The sequence below is a fragment of the Galleria mellonella genome, unplaced genomic scaffold, assembly GCF_026898425.1.
Source record: "Galleria mellonella isolate WM207_F2 unplaced genomic scaffold, CSIRO_AGI_GalMel_v1 utg312, whole genome shotgun sequence".
NCBI lineage: Eukaryota > Metazoa > Arthropoda > Insecta > Lepidoptera > Pyralidae > Galleria > Galleria mellonella.
Genome location: NW_026442074.1, coordinates 6555286 through 6582179, shown reverse-complemented (window position 1 = coordinate 6582179; position 26894 = coordinate 6555286). Strand labels below are relative to the sequence as shown.

Sequence of the window (26894 nt, the reverse complement as noted above, 5' to 3'; positions counted from 1 at the left end):
TAAAACGGGAGATAAGGTTCGCGTAGGCGAAGCTTAAATTGGCTTAAGGTGGTACAATATTAGCATTTTATCAATCATCATTATCATAACCTAAACGCGTTTGTCCAACACTGGGACACAAGAAGCTAGTGTCCCAGTGTTGGGCAAACGCGTCCCTCAACTTTTTCCATCCCCCACGATTACTTGCAAGGGCGTATCAAACTTTGTTGAATCGGGCGAGATCATCATTTTACTAATAAGTTGGAAATTATACAGGAATATATTTCAACAAAATTTCGACCAAATCAATCATTCTGATGTCAAAAAACAAACTAAAAGGAATATAAATCAGATTAATGTTTTATTCATAACGTGGAATGAATTTTGTTTGTATAAATTTCAAAGTTAGTTAAATACTCATTTGATTTCATCAAATTTTACTCAATATTGTGCTATGAGTATTTCATTATATTCCATGTATTCATCACTGTCTGTTTGAGCAAATGTTAAACTTATATTCCAACAAAATTTGTGCATAGTCGATATTGTATTAAGAGTATTAAAAAATGTTCGTAACTGTAATGTTTATTTTTTTAATATCGAACTACGTTAGAATTTCGACATAGTACTGACATTTGGCTTTCATGAACCTATTGCAATATAAGTCTAGACTACGCTAACGAAAATAAGTACTAAATGTTTAAGTAACTTTGTAGCAGTGACAATAGAAGCCTATTAATAATATTGGTTTGACCCGCGTGAATTATGATAAAACATTTATTTAAATTTAATATTTAATTTAGATAATAATTATGATCTACTAATTCCATTTTATTTAGGCCAGGCATTTAAATCTGATTATGTATAAACCCAGATATATTTACGAACTTATTATTATTATATCAACCGTTAACTGTCCACTGCTGCGTATCCCTCGACTATTAAGTTCTCTTAGTCGCCTCTTACGACTCCCACGGGATAAAAAGGAATGACCCATTCTATTACGGGAACACGTGATAATTATAATATAGTATTATGTGTAGTAGTAATTATGAATGCGTGTACAGATATTTTACAAAATATGATACAATGCGGACGTACTTTGGATGGGCACTGCTTAGAAACAAGTGCGTTATGAACAGTAGTATATTTGAAAATGACTTGTCATCTCAACTTTATTAGTGTCTTTATAATTTTACTTATAGAAAAAGTTCATTAATTCAATTGAATTCAATTTTGTGTTACTTCGTGATTATAGTCTAATGTTCAATCAACACACTCAACTAATACAAACACTTCCATCTGGGTTAGTATTTACCCGAATAATCGTTAATAGGTGGATTGCTCAATATAAAGATTATTACAATGTATATTGCACGCGTCTTATGTATATCTATGTATATAGAATAAAAAAAAATATATCAACAACGTAATAATAGTGTTGAAGTGATGACTAATCAGATAAGAGCACATGTATTTAAGGTCACTCGATGTCACTCGACGTAAGGTGTTTGTTTTTCACCTGTTGACACAATAACAATAACGTATTTAGTCACTTTCTTTTTAATTCAATAATAGAGAACAGAATATCGAATTTATTTTATTCATTATCGTGTTTTGTATGAATTTCTACTTAAAACTTTGTACTGAATACTTTTTTATAAAGAGAAGTTCATAATTAAGCCGTGCGGTTAATTCTTGGAACGAGTATAAAGCAATTTAAAAAAAGAAATGTCTAACTGATCCTTTAATTTATTGTTCGTCTGTTCTTAAAGGTTTCGGTTTTACTTTCTGAAATATGGAATCGAAAAAAAAATACGGAATGACACCGATTTATCGATTTTTTTAATCTATATAGTAATTATTTGTTATATTGTATCAACAGGCTTCAAAAAATTCTTTATTTGCCTGTGTTTTGTGTATACATGATACACACGCAACTTACTTGATGTCTTTTTTTATTTATTTACACCTATTGGTCTCATTTCAATTTTCTCACGAATGTAATTTTTTTTTTGTGGAAAAAAATGTTAATTACTACGTCCATTTATATCCATTCACATTGATAGAATGTGATTAAGTCGAGTCGTCTAGACGACCACTCAATTCTCTAACTCTACACCTGATTTGACCCCCTTTTGTAGTGCCGTGATTATACGTACCCACCTACATCATGTAACTCGGTAAAGTAATGACAGCGAAAGTAAAATAAATTGACAGTATTAAACTACAGAGATTTGTACTATAAATATGAGTACATTCTTTAAACGCGAGTAAATTGACATTAGTGTCTATTAACTTATATAAAAATTCTACAAATTATTTGTAATCATGGTTTCAAGTGCGATATGCTCGTCATTTCTCATTTCCATGGAAATTTTGGTAAACAGAACCTGTATAAAAAATCAAATTTCTAACTCAAGTGGTTTAGGTAGTACGTTGATAGATTAGTTACTTGGGACAAGTCTTAGATTAAAAACATGTTATCTACATGTAATGTACTCGTATGTAATCTAGTTACTTTTAGCTTATTTCACAGGTGACAAGTTGACATATGCAATGTCATACCTATAAATACGTAATCGATCCTAAAGTGACTAAAGGATGATGTATTTTTAGAGTCGCTGACGTCACCTGGGTTACAATCTTCATTTCTTATGTGCAAGTATATATGGAATAGCTAGTATCTGTCTTTAGACGTTATTTATTAAAGTGATTTAAAATCACATAAATCTTAAAATATTAGTTCCATAATTATAATAATATTACAATTTATGTTTACTTTTAAAACATGTTTTATAACGTTGCTATACAGAATCTGATATTACTACTACAGGGCGAAATTGAAATTATAGAGATGTTGAAAAAAACACGATAATAACATTTCTATTTTGGCAGTGTAATAAAAATATTGTAGTCGAGGCTTTACTAACTCTATTGATTTGCAGTTACTTGCAGACAGATCTGTGTCTAAAGTTGGCTCTTGACCTGCATTATTACATTGGTCCAATATTAAGGCTTGTTATAATAAAGAAAATTACTGCTATACCATAGGTATTACTTATCCATTTTCATAATTTCAAAGCAAGAAATAGATATGTAATGCAATTTAACTTTTTTAATACATAATTAAATATAACTGTTTTTATTTTTTAATTTTAAAAATAATATGGAAATAGAATTATTCAGTTATAGGCAATGTATGTAAACAAAATACTTCTATGTAAGGATTTATACATTAAGCATTCCATATTTCGTAGTGTAGAAGCACAATTAATGATCGTTATTGTACATGACGTATCATTTTTCGTTATCTTAAAATATGCGGAAGCTACTCATAAGCTTAAAGTCATCATGATAATCATTGCAATTCAACCATCTTACTCACCCTGGATGGGTAACTAGTTCACTATGAATAGCTCTCCTCATATATTTTCTCATAAACTAGTCCTGAGCCACCTGCATCTAAAAAGTCATAATCACCTGTCTAATAGAAACTATTTGCATATAAGAACCTATATGATACACCAATGAGATAGTTTTACGACCTTTTTGCTAGTCCCCCACGTGATAAACACTGCTGACCTTTAAGTTTATAGCCTCTTTATGTCTTGAGCAATTAGGTTGAAAGTATACCATTTTGCACTTAAACAATAAAACACCTTAGGCCATTAAGTTGACCTAGTTTGATGACTTCGAATCCCAAAGGATTAGTTTGTTTGGGGTTCAGATTGGCATAATAAATTAGTTGTATTTGTATATGTTATTACCTAAATATTTGGTTACTAATATGTTTAGAAGCTGTAAAAAATGATGTAATTTTAACAGAATAACTAACAATATAGATATGTAATGATTATATTACTATATGTAATTATATAATCAGTGTTATACGATGTCAAGTGTTTGAGAGTACATGCTTTTTTTATGCAACTTTAAACGATGAACAGATGGCCCACATGATGAAAAGTGGAATCATTGTCTACACACATGAATTAATTAGATCGTGGGCTCCATGGCGTCCACTGAGGTCGATTTCGAATATCCAAACCTGTCTCTTAGTCTACTATTTTCATTTGATAGTTTTGTGAAATTACTATTTTATAGACCACATCATAAACTAAATTTATAATAATTTTAACTTAAATCTATTAGAAAGTTAGTTGTTATTGGTTAAAAATTTCGCAGTGATAACAAATTGAAATTTTAGCTTTAAACGTAGGTTTAGAGAAGTGGGGCCTCAGAATCGACCTAACTGTAATGTAGAAATTGATAATCGGTATAGAGGTATTAGTTAAATGTTGCAGTCATTGTCAGTATAGTACTTCATATATTGCGTTAGTTTTTAAATTTTGTGGAATTTAAAGCAAATATAAGTAAAGAAAATTTATAAAAATAGTCTGATTATTATTATCAATATTACGATTAACGTTTTGTACGTATGAATCGATTATCATATCATTAGAAGATTATGAACGTATCGTATCAATGTGTGTACTAGTATCTTTGATATAGTACCTACTGTCACATGTTTTCATACTTAACTAACGTTCAGGCCTATTTTAGAGATATTTCTCCTAATTATGGACTTGTACCCGAGTATTGTGTGCCTCTAATGAGTTAGTGTACTTATAGAGTCTCCCTTGCCTCCTAATTGTGATTCCACAATAGGTCATCACATTTGTTTGCAGTTTTTAATAATTATTAGTTTAGAAGATTCTGTTAACACTCGAAGGTTACAGTCGCACGCATGCTAATGGTGTATTAAACAAAATAGTTCTAATCCACTAAATAGTGATAGAGACTTCCGCAAAATATCAGTAAAAAAATTATCAATTTGCTTCAAATTATATTAATAGTCGAGGTCACGTCTCTATCCACGTGACCAATAAATAAATAACCAGATTAAAAATTGGCATACGTCCTTCTCGATTCCAAATACTACGTATACATAAAACCAGCTGTATTCTACGGCTTTATCCATGGTCTTATCGAGAAGTTAAATAACCTATAACCTTTCTCAAGAAATGAGCTATCAAATAGAAAAAAAATACAAATCGTCATTTTAGATATTAGCGCATTAAAATAAACAAATAAACTTGTAACTTGTGTCTTAAAAATAAAATATTAGTATAGATTTTATTTTCATATTTATAATAACATTAATTTTACCCGTGACTTTGTCTACGTGACCGGATAATAACGCGACTTCGCGTGTGTTACATTTTAAATGTATGGTTGGAGTACGACAATTATTACACGATTATTCGTGCAAGTAACACTATATTTTCTTAATGTCTAAAATTAAGCAAGTAATTTTTACTAATTAGATAGACAATACAACCACAGGTTTCATGATGTGTTTCGTTAATTTTAGTCACAATTTCGATGTTAGCTCATTCCTTATTGCGTCATAAGATAGGTATGTTGTTTAAAATTACATATGTAGATAGTTTATTTGAATAATAAAATATAGTCTAATTAATATATCTTTCATAAATAACGTTAATTTCTTATGTTTTGTTAAGTAATAGAGTAGATCTGATGGAATTACGAACACAGAATAATACGTTTGAAAATTTATAAAAAGATATGAAAAAACATACACGATAGATACGAGGTTAAAATGTCGAGTCTTCAGTGCGACTCCCAAAAGGGAAGCGTTTTCTATTCGTCTGTATTTTATGTTTGTATGTTACCTATTTTAAAACGAATTTGATAATTATTTTTCATATGATAAAGTTTACTTCCTTATTGGTTTCATGTTAATTATGTGACGATGGAAGTCTACTTGTCAGCTTATATTATTCTTTATTAAAGTGACTGGGTACCAAACATAAAAATATTCACCTAAATACCTTTAAATTTATATTATTAGTAGGTCTATCCTACCTAAAGCTGTCCTTTGTATTTATCATCGATCATATAATTCATCTCATTCATCATGTACCATTATTATATACATCGTTTCTTAGGTATGTAATGTTATAAGGCTTCGTCTCGGATATCTCGGAAAATTCCCCAGCTATCTGATTGCGCCCGAAAATAAATTAAATTATTTGTAGTATCTCTTTGTATTATTCTGTTATGTAAAACCTAACAGAGTTTCGGTCGTAGCTCTAATGCATGCAAATTGGTTGAGTTTAATTTGATATGAAAATTGGTTTAGTTTAACTTTGGTAAACTAAATTTCCTAAAAAAATATATAAAATTCTTTAATTTTATTCATTTTTTTATACTTTTGCACACATTAAAATATGTCTACAGGGTTGACTTAACATCTGATGGCATTCTCTACCAGTTAACCGTTACACTAAACTAAAAGAGAAAATATCAGTGCATTGGTGAAGCAAAATCTATTTGTAAATGAAATAAATATTTTGATAAATAACAACATTAATACATTTTAAAATAAATTAACATACAAACATATAGAATAATATATTTTACTCATTTAATTTTACCTATTAATTTTTTTATTATACGCGTTGTTTATAAGAAAATTTTAGCCATTAGTAGTTTTGCAACCATAAATAGACAAATGGTTCATTATTCGTAAAAAATAACATAGTATATTTTATATCATTACCCTATATAATAAACAATGTAAAATACATTTATCCATAAACATTACTTAGTTTGGGATCAGATGGCACTGTTCAATTTGCTATTCCAGGGGCTGTTTGCATACCGAATTTGTAGGGAGGATATGTTTTGAATATATCTGCAAGTACAACGAATTGTAGCATTTATGGATGCTTCTGTGCATTCACTCGATATGTTTTGATTATATTTATCATAATAAATTACAATCGACTTCCAATTCTTGACTAAAATAACAAATTGTATATAAAGTTATAATAATCTAGTTGTCAGTAATGGTAATGCATTTAGAGTGCGGAAGATATCACAGTATATTTTGTGATGTCATGTTATAGGCAATGTTTGACATTTTACATTAGGTAAGCTGTCACTTTGTTCGCTATTTCGAGTTATATAAAAAAGACATAAACATACATAGAAAATATTGAAATATCTACCTTCTATTTAATTAGATTAGCAGAAAAAAACGAATCCTTTGAAGTTTATTCTCTCACACTTATGTACATAAAGCTATTAGTAAGCCGAATTTCTCAGGTTTGCTTTATTTTGAAATTATTTGAACTTATACATAGGATATGGTTGGTTGAAATTTGAAAGACTAATTAAATTTATTACGTTAATCAGTGAATGAGAAAAGATATTTCGCCCTAAAGTAATCGAGATGTTTATTTTATTCTTTGACCTAGTTTCAATCAGAATATTCGACCTCGAACCTATAAAACCCTTCAGTCTTGCGCCGCCTTCTGCCTAATCTGCGAAATATTATTTTGAAGCGACTTGAAAAGGAAATTCTAAATTTACTTATATGTCTTATACATATGTTTATGCGTATTTTTATTTCTATGCTGTATCTTCACAAATTATTATTTTTTCAATAGAGAGACAAACGTATTTAATTTTTTTTAATTATTTCTATCACTCATCGACTGCTTAGTTTGAGACTACATATCGCTGTATGATTATATTATATGATATTTATTGCCATTTTATTATATTTATATCTTTTGTGGCACAGAATATTAAGGTTTTTGTGTCACCTCTGTATGGCTAAGCTATTCCTATTTAGCACCACTATCTTTACATATTACATAGACTTATTTGTGTGGGTAATAGTGTTCCCTGGGGCGGCAGACCGGGCTGGCTCGCTATTCAGAATGCTTTATGGCTCCGACGTGCTGCCCTATATAATATGGCAATTTTCCAGATTGCTACTTCTCACCAGCAATCTGGAAAATTGTACAATTAAAAATATACTTTGGTTGTCAGGCCCAGGAAATATATTTTGTCTTGTTCATATTCCAAATTTATGTTATTGATTATATTGCGTAACGGAAATGAATGAAAAATATATTTATTTATACTGATAGGACAACCAACAGCGCAATATATAAATGATAAATGGTATAGTTAAAATATTTACTCCTTCTGCGTGTATATCTATGTAAATACATATAACTAAGAAACTGCTTAAGAGTAAATAAATAAATACGCTACCTGTTTTTTTTTTTTTTTTCTAAAACACGCATAGAAGTAATATTATGACGATTTAACATTTGAATGTATTTAAGTCATATGCTTTATTTGCCATTTGCACATAAACACATTAAATATTTAATCTTTATTATACTGGCACGGTCTTTTGTTCTAGCAATATCAACATCAAAACAAATACTTAAAAATCCGAAAATAACAGTATTTTAAAAATATTTACTTTGCCAAACCCCAACGAAGTCTTATCTGGTGTCTTGATAGAAGATAATATCCTTATCCATAAACTCGTTGTAAATTATATTATCGAACATGCTCCGTTTACATCGATCCAGCTACTAGATCTAGCTACTGGGTTTATTTGTTCAGTAGTATTGTTGTATCTAAATTCGTTAATGTCATAGATTGACAGTGTAATTTTATCACTTGAATATAAGTGGCATAATGTCCGTGTTATTGCAGTACATTATATGCTGCAGTAGCTTAAGCTGAGCTGGGAATTTAGTCAAAAATCCCTTGACAACTTTTTCAGACCTGAAATGACAAACGTGCTGCCACACAACTAATTGAAACTGAAATATAATCGTATCATACTACAGAATACGCTTTGACATCTGTACTGAAGCGTTATATCTGTAGAAGAGGGTCACAGTGAAAAATAATATTCTTAAGAGCAACAATATATATAATACGTATAGATACAAGACGAGACTTAAATTTACATTATGGCTGCAAAGAAGTTTCAATAATAACTTAGCATTCAGTAATTTTATGCCATATTTCATCTTTTAATCTGAAATACGGCCATGCAAGCACTACTGCTTAGCGATAGAAACATCAGAGAAAAATATATATACTTTTTTTGTATCAAATTTTACTCTCATCGTTTGAAAGTTTTAGAAAAATATTTGTTGAATATCTTTTTTTTTAATAAATTATTCAAACGTGAAATGCTTTTTAAAACTTAGTTTAATGACAATAATTATTTTCATAATTAAAGCCAAGTTGAAAAACACTCGCCTGGAAATTTATCACTGCTGGAATCGCTTGATGTTTAAACGCTCAATAGCTAAATATGCCCTATTTATGACACTATGAACTTATCAGATAACTTTCAGTTATGGACAATACGAACGTTCTGTTGTACTTTAGTGTTTTTTATAATACGATAAAAAGGAATTTAATCAAATAGTGGCTTTGATTTAGTGTTTAATATGGCTATTTTGGATACATTGCAGTTGTCCAATCAAGTGGAAAAGTTGGCGCAAGTGAGCCGCGACCTACGGCGGAAGCACAAACAGTTACAGAATCAGGTAATTTTTCTACTATATAAACAAATAATAATAACAAAAAAATAATTACCTATAGATACACAAGTATGATGATAATAATTTTATATGGACGAAATAATGCCGCTTCTTTCAGTTAATAAAAGTTAAACTAAATTATTGATAACGCATAAATTTGCGAGTGGATTTAAGAATATAAAATTTTGCACAAAAGTTACTGGTATCTGTCTACACGTAAAGACTCGTAAAAAAAAAAACTTTGTTACAAATATTTTTAAGTTGTTACCTCTTTTATGTTGATGATATTAATAATAATAATAAACAGATTATGTTTATACAAAAAGAATAGCACACATTTAGGCTTAGGCCCGTGCATACCTGTAAAACCGGTTTTAAGCCGAGATAAACTATATATAAAATAATAATAGTAGTAAATATTTTTTATTAAAGTAACCTTAGGCCTATGTCCAGCAGTGGGCAGATAATGGCTAAAATGATGCTGATGATGAAAGTAATCTAAGTAAGCAGTTTTAAATCGTTATTATTGTGATTGCTGTGCCCTTCCAGGGTTCATGTTGATTCTTTTAATAACTTAAGACCTAAATTGTTACAGCATGAAATAGCAATAAATGATTGAATTGAATTTTATTTATTTACCGCCCAGTTCGGAATGCAATTTCAACTGAAAAGAACGGGCAAGAAACACAGCTGTTTTTTTTTCGAATATAAAATATACAACATAATGTATCAATGGATAAAATGACTATCACAAACTTTATAATTTACTTACCAATATATAATGGATCATCAAATACCCGATGTTTACGACCTTTTAAAACAGAGAACAATTAAGCCGTAGTTGTTCTAACAATTCTCTGCTTGATAAATAACATTATGAAATGAATTTTCGATCATTTGCAGATGCGTTTAGTTTGCGAGGAGCGCTCTGAACTGACAGCCATAGTTCAATCGCAACAACGGGATATCGCCGCGCTCCAGCAGGCTGATGCACAAAACAAGGTAGGTATCTATCAGACTAATAATAACCTTAATGTATAAAAATTCTGTGTCACGACATTCGTTCATGCTAATTTTCTAAACCGTTCAACTGGTTCAAATGAAATTTAGTAAATGTATATTATTTCCTCTTATGAGATTGGTTTGTATCCCGATATGAATAGGATAATTGGCGGTTAAATGCAAAACTACATTTGCCTGGTCAGTTACTAATGTATAAATATATTTTTACATACATACATACATACATAATCTTTCACGTCTGTCTCTCATTAGGGTAGGCAGAAACAATATAATAATATACTTTTATTTCTTATAAATATATTTTAGTTTTAAATGTATGTTTTACATTGACCAATTTTCAGAATGAATGGACTTATTACCTCTTAACGTGTTCGTGACTAGTTAAGGTCATTGCAGGCATATTGCAGGAAAATCTATTAGTACTATTAATACTTTACATGACGCTGTTGCTCCATTCTATTTATTGTAAATTTCAGCCAACTAAATCTTTATTTGCTTTGAGCAAAAATTCGAAGTAGATTCGGGTCAGTGTCTAAGTAATGTCGACGTTTTTATTATCATCATTATTGTTGAGCAAAACAACCCATTATCGTCCTACTTGTGAGTATGGCCCCCATAATGGAAGGTTATTAAACATATTGCCACGCTTGCTAAGCGCCTTGTTATGAGATTTGATTTCAAGTTTTCCTCCTCTAGTATTGGTGTACTCGTTCTGACTCAGTACGAGTATTTTAGGGAGTCTTTTCTCCTGAAGATGAAAAAATGTGGTCATACGGTGTATTTTTATTCCGTTACCATCACGAATAGTAGAAAATTTATAAAGACCGTAGGCGCTAGGAGTGAAGTCCTTAATTTTTTAAAACTAACCCTTAGTAAAATATCGACGTAACTCAAAATAATATTTATTGACGATTTAAAAGTGCTTAAACAAGTCTATTTTGAATTAATATGATGTGAATTCGAAATTAACATTTTTTTATATTTAAAGGAAAAGGAATGATTTTCTTATAAAAACTTATTTTGCTAATTTTGAACTGACTTCAAAAGGTTTTTTCCTGTTTGTTTAGTTTTTTCATGGTTCAGGTTTATATTTTATTTTTATCTGTGTTACATTGGAATTCCGTCATTAGTAGTTTGGTTTTTAAATCAAAATAACTGGTGTGCCACCATGGAAATTGTTGCTTTTTTTGTACACAAAATCTATTATAAATCGATATCGTTTTCTTATCTAAAGGGTGAGATGTATTATTAAACAGGTACATTTCAATGTGCATGCCACATACTTTTTTTTCTGAAAACAATAGTTTAATTACATATCGTGTTGTATTATGCCTTTTTTATGGTATTTCATACCAACAATACTAATAAGCCTGCTGTCACATGCAGCTATGCGAATGAAATGCGGAACGGGCGTTTCTGCACACGGCACAATGTATCAAAAATAATTTCATACAGTGAAACAGCTTAGTTGTAGTACTAGTAATGTGGTTTCTGACACAATGTTGGAAACCATTTGAGAGCGTAATATGCATAATTTACATAGTTTACTAGCATTAACATGTTCGGAAATAATCTCATACAATGAACTCGCCGAAATGTCATGACAGTTTAGTATGCTAGCGTAGTTTTTAGTATAATGTTCAAAACTATATTCTTTTTTCAAACCGATATCAAAACAGGAGGAGGTTCTCATTTCGGTGGCTTTTTTATGTTTGTTACCTCATAAAACTCCGTCAGTTATAAACCGATTTGGAAAATTCTTTTTTTTTATCTGAAAGGATTGCAGTCAGGTTGATGCCAATGAAATATCGAGATGATGATCTAACACAGAAGTACAAAATGCTGTGTTGGCGGCACTCAGATCTCAGATGGATCACATTACTTGCTTACTTTTATACTGCCTTATTATTTGCATGGAATATAGTCATTTTATCTAGTTTCTACAAGTATTTTTTTATTATATATTTTTTTTAATATTTTAATATAACAAAGTACATATATTATAGAAATGTGCCGCATGCGGCGCGGCGACTCCAGACGGGTACGATGATGAGGACCAGTCTTCCAAGCCCACGTTCAGTGTGCGCGAGCTGCGTGCCATCCTACACGAGAGGAATGAATTGAAATTGAAGCTCAATAGAGCCGAAGAGCAACTGCAGGCGTTACAAGTTGAACCGCAACCAGACAGGTAGATAATATGTTTAATAAATCTATTTCTTACAATTGATTTATTATTATTATTTAATTAATAATAAATTATTAGTTGGCAATCGTTGTGAAACTTGCAGTGCAGTGAATAGATTAAAAAATCTGGAGTGAGAGAATGCATATATGACTTACATTTTTAATACAATTTTATATTTACTGTTTACAATGGATAATAAAATTAATTGACAGATATTAACAAAACATGACGTCACATTTATTGAGTTTTTTTAATGAAATCCTATAGAAGTTGTAAAGTGTTGATGTTTTTGAAGATATAAAAATATTATAATATTGTTGATACAGCAGTTCAGACACATCGCCGTCTATGAGTACGATAGCGGCGGAGGAAGAAGAGGCCCCAGTACAGGGTCCCCTGCCTGCTGAACCTGACGACGCCCCTTGGAAAAGGAACGGGGGCATCAGGAAGTTGTAAGTACACGCACACATTTGCTTCACTAGCTTAACTCACTCACACATACGCAGTTCATAATACAATGCGATCAAAATTAGAATGTTAATGTCCTGAAATGTCAACTGTTTTGACAAGCACTCTTTGTATTCATATTAATTTGCAAGTAAAATTAGTTTTTTTTTTTTACGGATCATAACTAAATATTATTATAGAATTTATTTGTTGATTAAGTCGTACAATTACTTATTTTCGCAACTAATAATCGCCACAATATGGCGACAAGTCAGTTCTTATTTTGATCGTGTTACAAAATTAAATTTCACAATATGGGAAAATTGGAGCAAGTGGTCAATAATATCATTAAGGAACCGTAATACGTCGTATCATTTTGAAACCATTGATTCAATGTTCGTATGTCTTTTGAGATAATCGCGTTCAATGTTAATTCTTATCATTACTTATCTTTCCATTTACATTATTCATTACCATCGGGTGAGGTGATATCTAACGCAAATCCATTTCAATTATAAATAAAAAAACATCACCCGAATTCCAGAATTATTTCATTATAATTTCAATGGAATGTTTATTATATTTGATGGATTTCATCTATAGTTTCTTTCAATAGAATTAATGAAACAGCAATCAAGTTTTGTTCTGATTGTCGTATAAATATCTTTACCTGCTGATATTAATGCTCCGTTCCACTTCTGTATGTGTTATTAGTGTGTACAATAAAGTATAAGTAATAAATATACACCTTATGAATGATATTAGTAACACAGTCTTTGATTTGTTCATCACTATTGGACATCAGTAAACTGTTTTGCGGTCGTTCAGGTCGATTAAGTTTGTTTAAATTTTCAATATTGAAACCCACTATAGTTACATTAATTGAAATTTATCAATTGTTCTTGAATTTTATTATCAAAACGAGCATCTATGATAGTAGAATTATCATTGTTCTTCTTATAAGTTCTAATGTAGATTGGTTAATAACTGTTTCATAGTATTTAAGTAGTTTAATACTAATAATATTAACAATTTCAAAATACAGCATGTTCGTATGTAGATTAACACATTGCACAGTATTAGTATCTTAAGTTTCTTTTTTATTTTTATTATTCTATATGCATGTAATTTATTACCATTTTGCATGATGTTCATTTGCTCAACGAAATTTGACGATGTTGAGTGGTGTGTTCACTGCAATATTATAATATTATTCATAGATCGCGGAAAACACATGACAAAATTATTATATATATGAGTATAGTTTTTGATTGACTCGATATAAAAAAATTAAACTATGATAAAATATATATTTTTTTTATTTATTTAACTCTTTTATGGCAACCCTTACACCTTTGTCGGCACATCAAAAGAGCTTTCCTTCTGGGTATTCTTTGTTATCTGTGGTATTGGTAAGGATTATATAAATACGGAGCTTCGAATTTTTGGTAACTATCGATCTTTGGTAACTTCATTCTGGCCTTGTCTTGCTTCTCCGATCGAATTAAAATATGACTTATTATTATATTTTAATTCAGAACGGTTATTTATATTTTTTTTTTATATCACTGGTGTTGTTATTTTTTTCCTTGGTGGCCGGTCATCACATTACACTATGCTTTATTTGGTTCTGGTACATTTTTCTCATTTTATTTTATTTAGATTTGGGGTCATAAAAATACGCATGACATTTAAAGTTATTTTTAATATAAAAATTATTTAGTTACTCTTTCAATTTTTTTATGTCTTTTTAGGTTTGTTTTATTACGGAAAATGAGACCAGGGCCGAAAGAGATCACATGTAAAACACAACATCTTAAATACTAGCCAAGGAGCACGATTTTGCATGGAGTTCCAACAATACACGGTCGCTTACCCGCTTGACCACTTGAATACCCCTTTCCCATTCCTTTCATATGTATTATTAAAAAAAAACATATTATTTTTTATTTCATAGCACAAATCATCATTTTGACAAAATATTATTTCAAGATAATAATATCATTGACACAAATCAACTGTAATTAACATTTTTAATCATCTATGTTATGTGCATTTTTTATTACTTTTTTTTTATTTTCACTGGTGTATTTTTTTTATAAAAACAAAAATTTGTTTCGATTATACTTTGGAATGAGCACCTATATTATTTATATCGTATATTTTTTCCACATTTTTGTTCTCGAATATAGGGTGTATGTATTGTATTTTTAATTTTGCATCTGTCCCTGTGTCCCCCCGCCCGGCTCGTCCCGCCTCTCCCACCTGTCCCGTGCAGGTTCCAGTTGGCGCTGCGGTCGCGTGGGAGTCCGCCGTCTCGGATCTCTTTCGGCCCCTGGTACTGAGCCGGCCCTTCGCTGGCTCGTCCTCTGGTACGTCGCTACTACACATAACATACCTAATGTCTACGCCTTTACTATTAATATAAAATATAAAAAAAAACTGTCATACCCAAGGGGTTCAAAAGTGCACTTTATATATTTCATAATAGAATTTGCTTTGCATAACCCGCCGTATATAAAACGCCTCTCGCTCTAAAGGCGTAATATTAACGGACTAGTACATTTACAGCAGCGGGTTGTACAAAACAATTCCTATTATGTTCGCGTATAAAGGCGTTTTTAAACTTTGGTGGGTACAGCTTCTAAATTGATTTTAAGAAGTACTTAAAATGTGCGTCAGTCAGTACAATAGTATTCTGTAATGGTGATGTTCAGTTAACAATTGAATTATTCAATAGCAAATATGCTGTGAGAAAAATGTCGTTGACGTAATTATCAACTTAGTATACAAAAAAAGAATGTGAAAATTATATTAATTCGAATAGTTTTTGTCAGAAAAGGGCAAGGATTTAAACATTTTTTGGAACAATTCTTATTATTAATCATAATAAAGGTAATGTTTACTTGATTTTTATTCTCGGGTATGTTATTTGCAGTAGTTGAAGCAACTTTTATTTTATTTTAACATCAACTAACGAAAATTTGTCGAAAATGGATATAAAGGATGTGGATTAAAAGGTTTGGGCCCTTTAGTTCTCTAATATTGCATGTAAATATTTTTGCCAATTCTTAATTAAGTATAATCTATTTTCGACATTTTTCGTATTTTGATTATATTTTGGTCATTATTTTTGTTCTTGTAGTTCACCATTTATAGATTAAATTTATTTTTACATTGACTAGATGCCAGTAGATTATCACAAGAGATTAATAATCACACTTATTGCAATTATAGATAACAATAAATATGTCTTAAATTCCTTATAAGTAATAACATTTATTTTCGATACCTAAGTGATGCTATTTCAGGTAAATAGTACTATATTCAATTTCATTGTTGACGTTTCAACCCACGTCTAAATGGTACTTATATTCTTGAAATTACGTTACTAAGAAATCGCTCCTTATCGTATAATAGTTTTCAATATAAAAATGTAATGCCTGTTTACAGTTTTCGCAAGCTCTTTGCTGAGTCTGATATCACCGTGGGATCGTTCCCCCGGCGCTCGCTATCCTCGCTTGCCAGCAAGATGTCCGCGGCCGGTGGCGCCCCCACCGCCCCCGCGTAGACACTCGGAACCCACCAACACATCCACCATCCACAGCACGTACACCAACACACAGAAATACATGCGCTACTGGGACACCAGGAATCCGCAGTCGAAACTCGACCTGAGACAGGAGTTACTCAATACTGATCTCGACAACAAAGAGTGGGATACATGGCTAGGTAAAAACGAAGAGAATGATGAACTTCTTATTACTTCAAGGAGAGACAGGTTCGTGCACGATATACTATTAAAGAGATCTCTATCCCTCGATGGTGGTATAGATATAATCGACTATCTGCAGACTATTAGCTCAGATTGGTCAGGGAGCAGTTTAGCGTCCTCGTGGACCGTATATTCGGATAGCCCGAGTCGCATAGAACACTATAAGAGATTCGGAAATGTCCCAGCTTCTCAGTATGTAATGAAAAGCAGGAGGGCATTTTCTGATATTGATAGCGCGTTCTTCGCCCGTAGTCTCGCTTTATCAGTACTGAGATCTAGTTATAGAGAAATCGATACGGGACACAGTAGTATGGGCTCGCAAATAAAGAAGTTGCGGGAAATCTATTCTTTGAATGATTCTTTTGATGATCTTGTGGTATTAAATAAAATTGAAGAATGTGAGCAGCAGGATACTGGTGAGATTGAAGTGACGAAGCCGTTCTACAGAAGAAAATCATCAGAAAGCGCCAACAACAAAACGAGCGATAGTGACCGGGAAGACGATAAGAGATACGGTCCAAGGAGAATTAGTATAGCTAGCAAACTGTCACATCAAGGAAGCAATACAGCAGATGATGGTTTGAAACGGAAGGTTTTTATGAAGCGGAACTCTTGTCATTTCGATAGCTGCGAAAATATTTTACGTCTTGATTATAGAAAATCGCGTCGCTGGTCGACAGAGTGTGGAACTGAATCGATGTCTCGACACATGTATCGAGAAAACAGTTCAAATGATATAAAGACTAGTGGGAATAGAAAATTGGATAGAGCAATATCTTTACAAGCCGCGGTGGAATGTAACCGACAGGTCGTGTCCATGGTATCGACAACACAAGTCGGCGATAGCAGTGAGGCCAAATATGAACGTTTAGATACGAATGCTTCCACTTTGGTAGATCTAAGTAAAAAGTGTGACTGTCGAATTTGTTTAGAGGAAGAGAGTGAAGCTAAGAAGTCCTTAGTTAGTAGGGTACTGAACAGTCTATTTTTAAAGATTGTATCGTCTAGGAATTTGACATATTCGGATGAAAATAACAATATGAACGAGAGGGAAATGTACGACTGTTTTGTCCACGTATTGAAATTGATGCTTGGCCTTTGGCTGAGACATTTAGATCACAACTGATTTGAAAGAGAGAGAGAGATGTGAGTTAATATATCATTATAATGATATCATATACTAGATAGAATAATGTTGTTAAGTAAATATTCGTAAACGCTTTTCTCACACAAAATATCTTTGGTTATGATGTAGGCACTCGGTATTTTGTATAATGATGTCCTTTTACGATGCTGAGAATGTAACGCCTTTGTCTCTCGTCGAGTTTAATGGTTTTTCATTGTTAATATTTTACATAAAACATTATTTTAAAGTCTGTTTTATAATTAAGCTAGATTGTGTGCAGTGGTGCTGTAAGTAGGAAATCATAGTTTAATAACGAAAATTTAACTTCAAAGGTTAGTTTTTAAATCATCTTCATATGACCATATTCATATGACCACCTTCATATTATACACTAAGATTTCTTAATTATAGTACACATAATTTGTATACAATTTTAGCGTTGTAGAATATTGAAGAATGTTATTAATTATGTATTATCTAACAGTAATGAAACATCACACGATTTCCTTTAGCAAAGAGGGGGTGCTATTGATGTTTTTAAAGGGAGATTTAAGCTGTGTTTGCTTCATGAATAAATAAGAATATGCCTCGCAAATATTAACGAGTGTCTATTCAGTTGTAAACAATTGTTATTAAGTATGACAGTGGCATACTTCAATAATCTTTGATAAGTATAAAGCGGAAAGACCTAGAATGGAACCTCTTAACAACTGTAGTCCATTCGAACTTCTTGGTCTATCTAGTAGTGCGTACATTTCTAAAACATGTCAATTTCCTATTCGTACGGTTACTGAAATAAATTGCACATAATATAATAAAATAGATTTTTAACTGCTCTTCCAATTTTATTAAATCATATATATATGTATACAGGGTTAGTCGGAAAGGGTATAGCAACTTAGTGATACTTTTATCAGAACGAACGATTACAATTTTTAAGTATTTCGTAGACACGCACGGTCATGCTATTAGTTTAGTATTAAACTTGGACACAATTGTTCAGTTCCTTAAATATTGCCAATATCTTTTTTTTGTTATATCCCTTCTGTTATACTTTGTATGATTAAAGTAGCATTTACACGGACATTTTTAAGCAATAATTGTTTATTGAGGTTTATTTAGTTGATGCATATAGCTCAGTTAGGCGATATTTTTATCAAGTTGCTACATAATAGCATCGAGCTAAATTGCTTAGTGTTGCCATTGCCAAGAATTGCGTAATAACATTGTTCGTGTAAGCGCAATTTTAGGATTAATTGATAAAGTTTCACATTTGTTTTATACTTGATAGATATGAACAAAACTGGCTCTTAATTCTAGTTTATATTGTGATGTTATTTATATTGTGTGCAGTTTAATTTATATATGACTATACTTCATTCTAGTGTGGGTGTAAGAATGATATTTTATTCACGATGTCAATACCTGTATTTATTCTGTATTTATATTGACCCAATTTAATACATTCATTTTCTGTGAAATATTTAAGAATATCATAATAATATTATACATTTATATTTGCATTATTTAGAAGTAAAACTGGAGCATATATTAAATATATGGCAACTGTATATATGTAACAAATAAATAGTACAGTTAGCATCAAAAGTCAAGAACATCCGACTTCATCTCCATTATTATAGAATCTGTATGCATAGGTTCATAGTTTCTTGGGTATGTTTAGCTAATTTAGACCTATGCGAAAGTTTTAATTTTTTGTAAATTTTTATTTGTCTATTGACTTCGCGATTTTTGTACATGTAGCAATTATAAAAATAATTTGACTATGTTATGGGATTATGTAATGTTAAAACTATAATTGTATGTAATTATTATATAATTATTCATCTTTACGGAAATTGAATGTACTAATCGTGAATGTATGACGCGACTGACATTTTACGGCTGTGTATGTGACATTACATGTGAGTTATATAATGTTGCATTATGGAGATGTTATTTTGTAAGAGTATAATTTTTGGCCGCATTTCCGTTGTATTATATTGACTTATTAATTTAGTCGACTGGTTTCTGCTTAGTTTATAACTTTTTATTTTAATGCGAATCATTTATTAATGTAATAGTATCTGCTTCAATAAAAATACAATGGATTCTTATTTAGCCTATCATTCATAATAATAATCGTAATAGTTGAGGAGTTTGGAAGTAAATAATAACAATAATATTTATTTATTTATCTCACAATTTTTTCAGTACAATGAAACACTTAAAATAATACCCTAGATACTACAAAATTGTGGGAAATTGGTGCCTGGAATGGAAATCTAAAGAACACGTACCACAAGTCACCAGTTCATTTAAATAAAAATGTATTTTTAATACATGTTATTCATTATACAGTGTTATTCATAATGGATAGTACCAAAATGAAACCCAATGATAGTACTAATTTGACACTTGTTGGTTTTTTTTTATATTTACATATATGCTTGATTATATATATATATATTTTTTACAAATTACGATATGTAAATAAATATATATCATGTTACTTTAAATAATTACGTTCACTTTGTAACAAGAAAAACCAATATATTAGTGATAAACATATTGCGTAAAATAATTACAAGCAGTTAACATCTAATTTGTTCTGCACTTAGCAGAGCGACATGACCATAGCAAAATCAAAATAACATTATCAAGCAATCAACTGACAGAAACCGGTTGTCAATATACGATGGCGATGCGGCCGTAGGGCTATTTTGCCACTTTCGAGTCAAAGGAAAGCGACTTTAATTGGACGGATTTATTATTATGCCTCCAAAGTGGTGATATCGGCTTTTACATTCCTTAAATGTAACGCATATTCGTATGCTAGCGTTGTGTGATCTATTTAGTAGCTTATGTGTCTAATAATTAAAAAAATCTTGCCAGATTCCGCACATATAACGTTTTTGGTGATATTAGCGTGTTTAATTATAGAGTGATCTCTGTATAACTGTATACTGTATATCTCCTTTCCTATCTGTAAATTTGCAATTTGGTTTACTAAAATAGAAAAGACCGTATGCCTTTAAAAATTTGCTAATTTTAAATAGATCACACAACAGCGATTATGATTCGATTTGTGTATTTCGAAAGCGTGAGTGCCATCGTCTAATAATTTTGTCTCTTAATTTGCGATTTATGTCTCGTTAATTTGCGCTTTGTTTTGTTTTATAATTGGACCAATAAAAAAAAAACATATCTTCTATCATCGAATTTTTCACATTTTCTTACAACTTTTCTCGAAATATAATCGTGTTTTTGTACTCGAACTAAGTACACACTCATTCAAAATTTATATACACACCATGTTAAATGATTGAACCTTATGGCCTAACATTATGAAGTTACATTTTTATTTTATTTCAATAATTATAAAAGTATTTAAGTTACCAAAAAATAAATAGCCTAATGTTGTGTAGGTGATGTTAATCAAAGTATTTATTTTATTAGAAATTCAGTTTTAGCACTCGACAATAAAGTTCAACAAAATCAATTATGAACAACACTTCCTTACACTATCGATAGATACTTTTTAATACTACGACTTTTAGACACTAGCATAGAGTAGACTAGATAAATGAAATAGAACTTTTTCCATGAAGATATTAGAACCCATAGGCTAGAAATGTTTTCTAGATCGGTAATATGACGAAAATTAAGAAAACGGATTTAATGTCAATGATTTCATATTTGTTTTTTTTTTTTTTTTCAATGGAAGTACATATTTTATCCACATTTGTGTGTTCTTTTTAGTATTTTTTTTTATATATATCTGAATATAGTTAAGTTTTAATGAGAGGATTTTTTTATAGTTCAGAATACCATATGTGTATTGCAGTGGTTTAATAACAATAAGCCGACGTGTGACATAATGTAAGGCTGTTCGAAATCAATAGAATAATAAGTGAGTTATGTATACCTGTATATGAAAGATGATTTTTGTTATATCTTATAATACTAAACATGAGTCACATTCTGTAAATCAATTCAGTATTTACTTAAGTAACTAATGCATTTTGTGTTTTTATTAAAATTGATTATTGAAAATGTCTCGGTGTCCACGAAAATCATTCCATTATTGACATAAATTAATTACATAAAATTAAAATTCGTATCTTTGAAATGCAATTTTGATATTGTTGTTTATAATTTAAAATATATAAAATCATTAAACCTAAAAAGTAACTTGTTATTTTGCTCGATATTTTATGTGGTAATTTAATTTTGTTTTCACATTTTCAATTTTAGTTATTGACGATTAGACTGTCATTTAATCTTCAATCTCTAGTCACAGTACAACTGGTACTAGATTTAGGATCTACTAATCCATTAGTGAAATTTGAAGAATAAATTAGTAAACGTTTGGTTGATACATATATTATAAAACAGATAATTATGTTACATTTATAAAAATATATGGAAATATAATTATCATGTTTACAACAACAACAAAAGTTAATTAAGCAACTGCCGTATATACTCATTTAATATATAATAATATAGTTTATAATTATATATAATTTTCCTATAATATCTTTAATATTCAATATATTTTACTAATTTATTCTTACCATTAAAAATGTACCACAAACACGAATTTAAATTCATTGGGTTTTTGGGAACACTAACATCACAATTTATGTAATGTTCATGATCGATATATTCGATTATAATTGTATGGATACTATTTATGTTTTTACTATTTTACCTTGAAGGTTTTGTTTTTCCCATAGTTTTAATGGATGTTGTAAAGACAATTATTATTGGTACCTACCTATTGTATAAGTTGACGGTGTCAAAGTAATTATATATCTGTTTATATTAAGAACATTTGTTTTATTTAAGATCATTCCATCTTGTCTTGTATAGGATTTAATATCGTCCGTCATATTGTTACACGTTGTTACAACTAAAACATGTCTTAAATAAAATTTTCATGAGAAGAAGGGGATTTTTTTAAAAACTTATTTCTTCATCCTACTTCAAAAAAAGAGGAAAGTTTCCATTCGCTTGTATTTTTCTTTTATGTTGTATTTTTGTTTTATATATATATATATATATATATATATATATATATATATATATAATTCCGTCAGTTGTAAATTGATTGGTCATAGAATATTATTATTATATATTTTTTTATTATTTATTGGGGCTTGTGCCATATAGCACACGATATAAATATTAAATCTATAAAAGTAGATCTAAATCGCATCAGTAATTCAATTTTTAAAATCAAAATAACGGGTTTTTCCACATTTGAAGACGAATTTTCGGGGAACACAATCTTGATTTATTGTGCATAATGCCAAAATAAGTACAAAGTATTGGCAGATGATTAACGGGATAGCCGAGGCCCATGTAAATTCGCGTGCTATAATAGGAAATTTTGGCCTCTACAGACTAAAAAACTCGTCTGCTCAAGTTAATAATGTAAGCAAATGCCAGGACTTTTTTAAACTTAATAAGTAATAAATGAAATCTGCTTATATACTTAGATGCACGGAGATTCTTAACTATATTTGACAAATTTGCAATTAAGCAAACCCATGAGCCAAATGCTCGTTTGTTCCTTGTGTTATGAAAAAAAAACTATTTTTAATTAGATACCTGATATTGATCGATATAATTCTCAAAGTATTTTTGTGTTCGTTAATTTACATATGATAATTATAATAAAAGAAACAAGTTGTAAATACGAAACCGGTTTCGTTTTCAATTCTAAGCTTCGATGTTATCTCGATTTATAAATTGGAAGTAGTTAATTCCTAAATGTATAACTTTGACCGTATGTACATGGCATGGTCGTTTAAAAACACGACCAATCATCAATAAAAATAGTAGTTGCCTATGTATTTATTACGTAATGTTCTTTCGTCAAGAAGCGTGCTTGTATGGCTGTTATTTGATTTGAAAGTAAGGGTCATATGTGCCAGTGAAATTATTGGGTATACGGAGGTGTGGTACCTTAGTCTTCACAAACTGTAATACATAAGAGGTATTATGATTATTTTTAATGAGTGAAACTGGCGATGCATTAGTGAAGGGTGATAGGATGAAGCAGATCAATTGGCCTATTGTGACAAATTCAACAATTATTAACCACGATGTTTGTATATTACTACATTAAATTTTACAATGAAGATACCCGATACCGTCTATTTTTTGGCTAACATTTATCTGCCAATTTTAATTGGATAATTATTTAATAATATAAATAATTATTTATTTATACTTTAATGCACAGTGAAATTCTATGTACATTTGGCGGACTTATCTTCGGAAAGTGGTCTCTACCAGTCAATCATTGGGCAAACAGAAAAATAAGTAGGCGATGCATTATTGAATTGAAGAAATATAAAGTAATATTTAATATGTTTATATATTATAAACATTAATTATAATTATTTATTGAACATGAAACTGGATCCGAGTATTACAATGTTCAGGTTCTTGGTTTAGCTTTAACACTACCACTTGTGTATTGCCAGCCTATAGTATTAAGAATGATCAGTGCACAGGACCGGTTCTGGTCAAGTTCATCGCAGGTTGCGACCCACATATGGGAACTTTCTTTGGATCGTAAAAAATTCGTCCCACACACAACATGACAGATTCGGTGGACAGTTATTTATCATTGTCACATGTGTATTCTCTTTTGTCAAGATAAAAATAATAGCTGGGGTGGTGGTTCATTTAAAACCGGTAAGTTTATTTGTAAAAGGAAATTTCACAAGCACATTATACGCGACTTTAAAAAGAAGAAGTCTCTCTACATATACAATACGGGTGTATTGGACCTATTTTAACAATTCATTCTGCAATCTATAGGAATTACTGTTGTCGGTTCGAACGAAAAACGTTGTTTTTTTTATGAAGTTATATCTGGATAATAATAAAAAAATATATTTGAGTCGATTGAGGAAAAGTGAAAAATAAAGATTATGTCCCATAAAAAGAAATTACTTCAATTGTGACAAACCCAGTTTTTTTTTTATACAACTTAGAATGGCAAACAAGCTGACGGCCCATCTGATGGAAAGTGATAACCGTCGCCTAGAGACATGAGCAGTACCATGAACATAACAGAGTATACTGTTTCGCCCATGATACGCCCAGTTATTTTTTTTAAACCGGTTTTGATAAAATTTTTATGGGATCAATCCGTAAGTATATTCTTTCAGATGAAAAAAGAATTTTCCAAATAGGTTTAGATCTAATGGAGTTATGAAAAAATACAGCCGAATTGAGAACCTCCTTCTTTTTTAACTCGGTTGAAAAAGAAATATATGGAAAAGAATGTATAAAAGAAAAGGATATAAACATACAAATACATGGAAAAGGCCGGCTGGGCAAATTGCCAGCAACACGAACAAATACTGAAGTGATAGCTTTTCACTAAATAGCTAAAATATTAGTTTTAAATAGCTAGATAAAATTCCATTTATCGTACCCAATAAGCAGTGAAAATTGATTTTTTACGATCGTGAGAAATAACGTAAAAATATGCAACTTTTATCGTGAAATTTAAAAAGTTTGATTAATGTATTATTATTGATATACGTATTAACAGGCCTTCCTGTTAGAGGCTCGTTTCGCGAAATTGAAAATTTCTAATATTACTGTTGTCAAATCAAATATACCCTGTTTTAGAGTTCATGTTCAAATTAATTTTAAATTAACGATTTGCGGTTAATAATAAAGGTTTAGCGTATTTGTATAAATTGAACCGCTAACCTAATGCTGCAACTAAGAAATTGCTAACCTAATGCTGCAAATAAAAATGAATGGTACCCACCGTGTATGCTATCGGTATACGATGACGGAACAACTGTTAGGTCACTTGGAGGGAGAAAAGGAATTGTTAGTAATGAGATTTAACGACCTCATTGCTAGCAATACACCCTATCAAGTCGACCTCCACACGAATCCCCCTGGAAACCATAGTGGTTAATTCTTGTTCAATTGGTCTTATTATGAACCAACTGGCCTGGTGTGGACTGATCATCCACACTTCACTTTACTGGTGCCCTGCCAGCGTCTACCGATAGCGCAACCGGGGTTACCATTCCATTTTCATCCATTAATAAAAAGGTTACATAGAATTAATTGCAATTGTTTGGAAGGTATGGGGTGCAATAACAAGGTTACAACAGAAAAAAGCATCTTTATTACTAACAATCCCACCCTCCCCTCGAATATATATATATATATATATATATATATATATATATATATATATATATATATATATATATATATATATATATATATATATATACACATATACATATATATATAATTAGCTAATGTTAACCTTAACTTTCATCAAGGCTTTTTACGGAAATCTATATATACAATGCAGAACGGAAGAAGGAAGCTTAAAAATATTGACCTAAAAACATTTTATGTTTGTTTTAATATATTTTTAATTACGTAAATTAATTATGTGTACAGCACAACAATTAGTATCATAGTTTTATTTTTCAATTGGATATAAATTACATATCGTGTTAATTTATCAATATCTAAGATACAATATCGTTAAAAGAATATCGGATGTTCTTAAGAATGTTTACATTAAATTCTAGAAGCGTTTTCCAATATCAACAATTAAGCAATTCTCTGTATGTATGTAACTTATACGAAATGAACAAATCATATGTATGTCTGTACTTGTTCAATGCAGTTACAGTTGTACAAGTCAGTTTTCCGATTTGAACAGTATCTTGAGGGAACCCAGATAAGGTTCTTTTATAATTTTTGGCGTAAGTATAGGGAATGTAGCTCAGAGGTCTGGACTGTTTTGTATGATTCTTTTTTTATTGTTAACGTTTACTTACAGAGGTACTTAGACAGGCAGCATGATTAGATAAATTGTATACTCTGAGAAATCAAGTCTCTGCGTACATTAGAAAATTAAACAAGAGGCTGCAATTATCCTTTACTACG

At 30.5% G+C, this 26894-nt stretch overlaps 1 protein-coding gene across 5 annotated transcripts in view; it reads left to right on the top strand.

Moving 5' to 3' along the window:
• Positions 1-16623, top strand: part of LOC113515138 (RILP-like protein homolog) — a 31857-nt gene extending 15234 nt beyond the window's left edge. Inside the window, exons 4-9 of one of the 5 annotated variants that reach the window (XM_031908565.2) lie at positions 9309-9383; positions 10281-10379; positions 12407-12588; positions 12915-13037; positions 15311-15404; positions 16486-16623. In XM_031908565.2, the coding sequence (XP_031764425.1) occupies positions 9309-9383; positions 10281-10379; positions 12407-12588; positions 12915-13037; positions 15311-15377 (546 nt within the window). In that variant the 3' untranslated portion in view covers positions 15378-15404; positions 16486-16623. Of the gene's footprint in view, positions 1-9308; positions 9384-10280; positions 10380-12406; positions 12589-12911; positions 13038-14786; positions 15284-15310; positions 15405-16485 lie in introns of those variants that run through there. The other 4 variants (XM_026899293.3, XM_026899292.3, XM_026899291.3 and 1 more) reach the window with 4 other exon arrangements.
• Positions 16624-26894: the final 10271 nt, after the last annotated feature.